At 42.1% G+C, this 5,862-nt stretch overlaps 1 protein-coding gene across 1 annotated transcript in view; it reads left to right on the top strand.

Moving 5' to 3' along the window:
* CDKN2C (cyclin-dependent kinase inhibitor 2C (p18, inhibits CDK4)) overlaps positions 1 to 1,966 on the top strand; it is a 4,571-nt gene extending 2,605 nt beyond the window's left edge. Inside the window, exon 2 of the mRNA XM_009884832.1 lies at positions 1,592 to 1,966. Coding sequence (XP_009883134.1) covers positions 1,592 to 1,966 — 375 coding nt within the window. The remainder of the gene's footprint in view (positions 1 to 1,591) is intronic.
* Positions 1,967 to 5,862: the final 3,896 nt, after the last annotated feature.

Raw genomic sequence — 5,862 nt, 5'->3', positions numbered from 1 at the left:
CCCGCATCTTTAACTGAAGCCTTCAGTCCCCCAGCCTGAACACAGCAAACTCCTACTTAAACCAAATACGTCTTTTGAATTCACAAATAATACAGCCCGGGCCCTCAAAAAGGAACCAAAATGTCCAGATTTTATTCAAGAAAGAGAGATCACAATGCTCTTGTTTTCTTTTGCATCGTTTCCATCTCTAGTCAGAAGTGAAAGAAATGGCACATTCGGAGCTGGAAGCTTTTGGGGCACAGAGAAGTCTCTTTTTCTGACCCCCAGCCTGTCTTATCTGCACTTTTGCTCTTCTCTGTAGATATATTATATTGGGCTGCTTTACGGTCCAAATGCTGCAGTAATTACATTTATTATAGCTTGCTTTTTCTTAAAAAGCCTAACACATTTTTTTTTCACCAGGAGAGTTTTTCAGCAAATGCCTCGTAGAAATTGTACATTATGTTAAATCTAATGCACTGTAATGCTCATTTATGCAGATAAATTGTTTTTGTACTGAGATTTTCAAATCGGTGTGTGGAGGTTTCTAAGAAAATAAGAAAGGTATTTTTTCGAACTTGACACTTACAGTGAGAATCATAACAAGAACAGGAAAATGCTGCCTATAGGCTTGGAATTATACATTACTGTGTTCGCTTTTTGAAAGTCTTTGAGAAAACAAAAATTAGGGATTTGGGGGAAATCGGTACAAGCTGTTAAGTCACAAATAAGAGAGATTTGTGTTCTAACTATGCTAGTTTTATGATGCAATCGAGAAAATTTAAAGAAGCTTTTTTTTTTTTTTCCTCAGAGGAACAGTCAAAAAATCCAATTGTTGTTGTTGGATTTTTTTTTAATGGATGTTTTTTAACAACAGAATATACTTACGGTTTACTTGTAGTGAAATTAGGAAATTATAATATAATATACTGGTTTTAGAAGAAAACTGCTGGAACTTTGAAACATTCCTTTTAACTTCTCCTTTCTGGGTGACATAATGAAACACAAATATTGGGGAGAAAAATTTCTTCTAGCATTTATTTTTCTTAGCAGACAGAACTATGGTACAGCCCAAATATTTGTTTTATGATAATGCACAGACAATGTAAACACCTGAAAGCTTATAAAAACACATTCTACATTTACTGTTGCTGAGGTGAAATATCTGTTCCTCGGAGCCCCTATATTTGATGTTTAACGAGATTAAACAGTAATGCAAAGGTGTGTCAATACTTAGGCAAATAAAACCGAACCATACTTAATTTTTGGATGTTAAGAAACTGTTGGAGCCCACGTTAAAAAAAAAAAAAAGAAAAGTTATTATATCCTCATTCTACACCGCCTGTTTCAGACATTAATCTCTCTGAGACAGAAAGCTGTTACCACCGAAATGATAGCATCTTTCAGCATTTCACCGAGTTTAGAAAAAAAAAAATACATAAAAACTAGATGTCTGGTGTATCGTTAGTTTTAGAGTGGGGCTCTCCTGTCTGTTTGAAATGAGGATTGAGCCGTGACAAAACCCAGAGATGAGAATTGAGGCTCTAAACCTAATGCTGAAGCAAACACACACACACACCCCCGGTATTCAACTCTTCTTTTTCTTTCATAGGTAATGAAACTCGGGAACCCCGAAATTGCCAGGAGGTTGCTAATTAACGGGGCAAACCCCAATCTCAAAGACAGTACTGGCTTCGCTGTAATACATGATGTAGCCAGAGAGGGTTTTCTGGACACTTTGCAGACTCTGGTGGAGTTTAAAGCTGATGTTAACATTGAGGATAACGAGGGCAACCTGCCCTTGCACTTGGCGGCCCGGGAGGGGCATGTGCGGGTGGTGGCGTTCCTGCTGGAGTGCGCGGAGTGCAAGGTGGGCCACCAGAACAAGCGGGGGGCCACCGCCTACGACCTGGCCAAGCTCTACAAGAGATCCGCCGTGGTGAAGCTCTTGGAGGACAGCAGCTTATTCCCTGAAGACAGGAATTAAATCCAACTCGGACGGGCACCCCTTTGGACATTAAGTCTTTCAGCCTTCTTTTTTTTTCCTCCTTTTTAATAACATTTTTTGCAACCTTCTTTTTTTTTTTTTTTTTTTTTCTTGAAGTGCTCATAGTGTAAGTCTCTACAAATTCTAGAGGTGGGTTTTTAGATAATGGAAATGTTTTAAATCCACCCTCCCAAGCCTTCTTTTTTTTTCCCCCTTTTTAATAAAATTTTTTGCAACCTTTTTTTTTTTTTTTTTTTTTTTTTCTTGAAGTGCTCATAGTGTAAGTCTCTACAAATTCTAGAGGTGGGTTTTTAGATAATGGAAATGTTTTAAATCCACCCTCCCAGCAATTTCTTACACCTGCCATTTACTCAGCTGTGTCTATGTCGGTCGCTCATATCTAGTTTTCCAGTATCAAGTTTTACAATTTAGTTTAGCTCATTGGTATTAAGTCATTAATACAAGAGTTATATATTCACATGCTTAATGTTGCTGGACTTTTAAGAAAAGGAAATAGCTTACTGTGATTTCTCCCACCTCTCAACGCAACTCCCCCTCTTCCCTACCCCCCCCCCCCGTCCCCCCATCCCCCTTAAGGTTTTGAAGTCCTGTTTTGGATTAAAACAGCCTTTTAAGGGGTAACCTGCAACTCCCTGCTCAGGCAGAGCTTGAAGTCAAAGGCTGCTTGGCCTGAGGACAGAGGATGGCGCTTAGAGGCTTTGGGAAATAGCTGCATTTTGACACTAACAAGAGCATGTAGAAGTAGGTCACTTACTTTCTAAATGTAGATGACACTTTCCCCCTTTGTGTATTTCAACTTTCACCAAGCTGGTTTTGAATTTAGTTACCAGAAAGAGTACAAGTGGTGTTTTTTTTGATTGCCAGAGGTTTTAAACAGCTCAGTTTAGTAGTTCGTGTTTACTGTGCACTGAACGAGACGTTTTTTCTAGTTTCAAAACAAGCATCAGAGAACAATTGTCACAGGCAAGAGGACACGAAGGCTGTAACATAAGAAGTTTTCTAGTTGCTTCATAAGCTGAATGCAGTTTAGATGCTCTTTAAGAAATATTTGCTTTCCACCAACTATTCTGTTTTTCCTGGAAATAAACTATTTTAATGATAGATGCATGTCACAAATCAGAACTGTTTGAATACAGTGACATTTAGGAAGCAGCACGTTTGATATTCGGGAAGCTATGTTATTGCTTGCACCTAAAACCAATTTAATCATTGAAAATGGCAATTTAACCACTGAAAATTTTCCATTGCAATACAGTTGAGAGTATTCGTCAGACCCAAATTCATTTACCTCTCCAGCTACAACAGGAGCTAACGACGCTCAGCACCGTTTTGGAAAGAGTTTAGCATGAAACTTCTAATATTTGTACAGGATCCAGCTGTCGGACAGATGGGCAGTCTAAAGTGCTTTATTTTGAATAGTCTGAAATTTAATTGCGCGAAATAGAAGTTTTGAAATCAATGCAAAATGAATAGGACTTAAAGTAGCACTTAAAAGAGGAGGGGGTGTACATTAGCTTAGATTTTAACTCTTCAAACCAAACCAAGTTTTTAGCCCCGCAAAATCAGTTACTACCGTTTTCGAGTCAAAAGTGATTTGCTGAAACTGTCTGTCACGTTTACTATCTGCTCTGTCACACTGCTGTGTTTTCTGATTAAAAACCTCTGTGAAATATGAAGCTTTGCGCGCTTTTGTTACCATTTTTTGTTCACAAGGGATGGAGAGATCATTAATCCAAGGAGCACGGCACATAGGATGCGTGTTTGGGGAAATAACCCACAAAGCGCCCGGTATAAAGAGCACTAAAACCACCTGAAACATTAAAACCGAGCAACGTAATCCGCAGGTCCCCGAGATGAAGTGACCCAAAGCACTCTCTGTTGCTCTCCCTCTCCCTTTCCTCATGTCCTGGAGGATGCTCCAAGCTTTTTCCTTCTCCACAGCCAGCGCCCCGCACTCATATAAAGCAGAAATCCGCGCTGCCACCAGGATTTCTCCCATTCGCTGCTACGGCAGAGCTGAACACCGAAAGGTAATATTCATCTTTCTCACTCATTTTTCACCTGTGCTACTGAAAAAAAACCCCAACCAAACTCATCCCAGACCCCTTTTGAGCTCCGCCAGCATTTAATTTACTCTAAGCCGAAGTTTAAGCGGCGGCTTAATAAACCAACTGCTTTTCCGAGAAAAATGCCCCGCCTAGGCAGAAATAGCGGCTTTTATTGCATGCCAGAAGTTCAGGTTTAAAGCCAGGACGTGTCGCACCACGGCCGTGCCTACAGCGTTAGCGGGTGAGTCACGGGCGGTGGTAAGTCTGGTTTAAAGGTACGTTTTATTTGGTTTGACTGCTGCATTTTCTCTGTGAGCCACTCCGTTCAGTGGAAACCATATTATAAATTGAGAATCCTCGTTAGATGGAGCGAAAATTACGCTCTGTCGCCCCAGGAAGTTAATAGTTATTACAAAAAGCCTCTGGGAAACACAAGAAATAAATGAGCCGAAGGGTTACGGGCACCTCACGGGGTTTGGAGGTGATAAAAGGTGTCTAGCTGCTGGGCTGTGCCGCGGGGCAACTTTCCTGAAGGTTTTTACGTTCGCTGAACGAGGAGAAAATAATGTAAAGCAAGTCTCATTAACCGGGAATCTTTATACCAAGCATGGATTCTAATATCGGATGTGGTTTCAGCAATGGATTTTGTGATTATTTCCCCCCCCCCCAGTAGTCTGGCAACATCAAAGAGTCCAGTTTTACAAATTCTCATATTTGTGAAAATATCGACACTAATATTGACCCGGAGACAAAAGACTGCAGCGTGTGAGATGGAACGAAATCTTTTTGAGAGCGTTTATTGAGACATAAACCAACTGAAAAGTAAAGCTCCCAGGCAGGAGCAGAGCCTGCCCTGCAGCAGCCCAGGGACGGGCAGTAAACAATATAGGATCGAGATGAGATGTATAAATAGAAACAAATACAGCAAGCACAGAAAAATGTGAAGCAAGAGAGTCTAAACTGTAGCTGTACCGGGATTCACACTGACCGGGCTACGTGAGAACACGACTATGGGGAAAGAGCCCTCTCCCCTATTTCAGTCACACGGATGAGCAGAGCTCTTACACTTGACCTTTGTTTCTAAATCGTCCTCGGAACAACGGCGGGGGCTGCTGAATTCCTTTTGAACAGGGGCAGATCCTAAAGGGATCCTCCAGGGAACGAGCAGGCTTGGAGCTGGGGCAGCGGAGGGTGAAAGCGCGGGTCTGGGGCTGCTGGGGGGGAAGAGGGGGAGAGGTGCGGGCACCTAAGGCGCTTACGCGGGGCAGCGTGAATGAGAAGGTATTTGAAGGTGAATTCAGCTCAGTCGCCGGTGCCATCAATGACCGCACAGTGAAGAGCACGAAAAGACCTTCTTTCCACCTTTCATTGTGGGGAGAGGAATGAAATCCATGCTTTTATTCCATGGTGGGATAAGCAATGGGCTCGGTAGGAAATGCCATTGCATTGTTCACACGAGGAAAGAGTTAAAACAGTAGACAACCACCACTTTTTAGCTTTTGAAAGAAAGAAGAGGGTCTCTTCCACTAATGTACCTGGCAATCCACTGGGCAGCCAGAAGCAACCATATAATATTATCTACTCCCTAAAGTGCTGAAATTCGCTCGGGAAAAAAAAAAGCGAGGGGAGGAAAGCTTCTGCGTTTATTTGTGAGGACTGTTATCCTGGGCACGGCGGGGGAGGGGGGGAAAGGGGGGAAAAAAAAAAGGAAAAGGAAAGAAAGAGAGAAAGAGAGAAAGAGAGATTTCTCACCACGTCTCAGCAAAGCCTGCCCCGCAACACATGCATTCAAAATGTCGGTGCTCCCGGAGGGCTCTGCCGGGATGC

This window comes from Charadrius vociferus, unplaced genomic scaffold (genome assembly GCF_000708025.1).
Source record: "Charadrius vociferus isolate BGI_N301 unplaced genomic scaffold, ASM70802v2 scaffold163, whole genome shotgun sequence".
Taxonomy (NCBI): Eukaryota; Metazoa; Chordata; class Aves; order Charadriiformes; family Charadriidae; genus Charadrius; species Charadrius vociferus.
The sequence above is the reverse complement of the archived record's forward strand: the minus strand, read 5'-3'. Positions and strand labels throughout refer to the sequence as shown.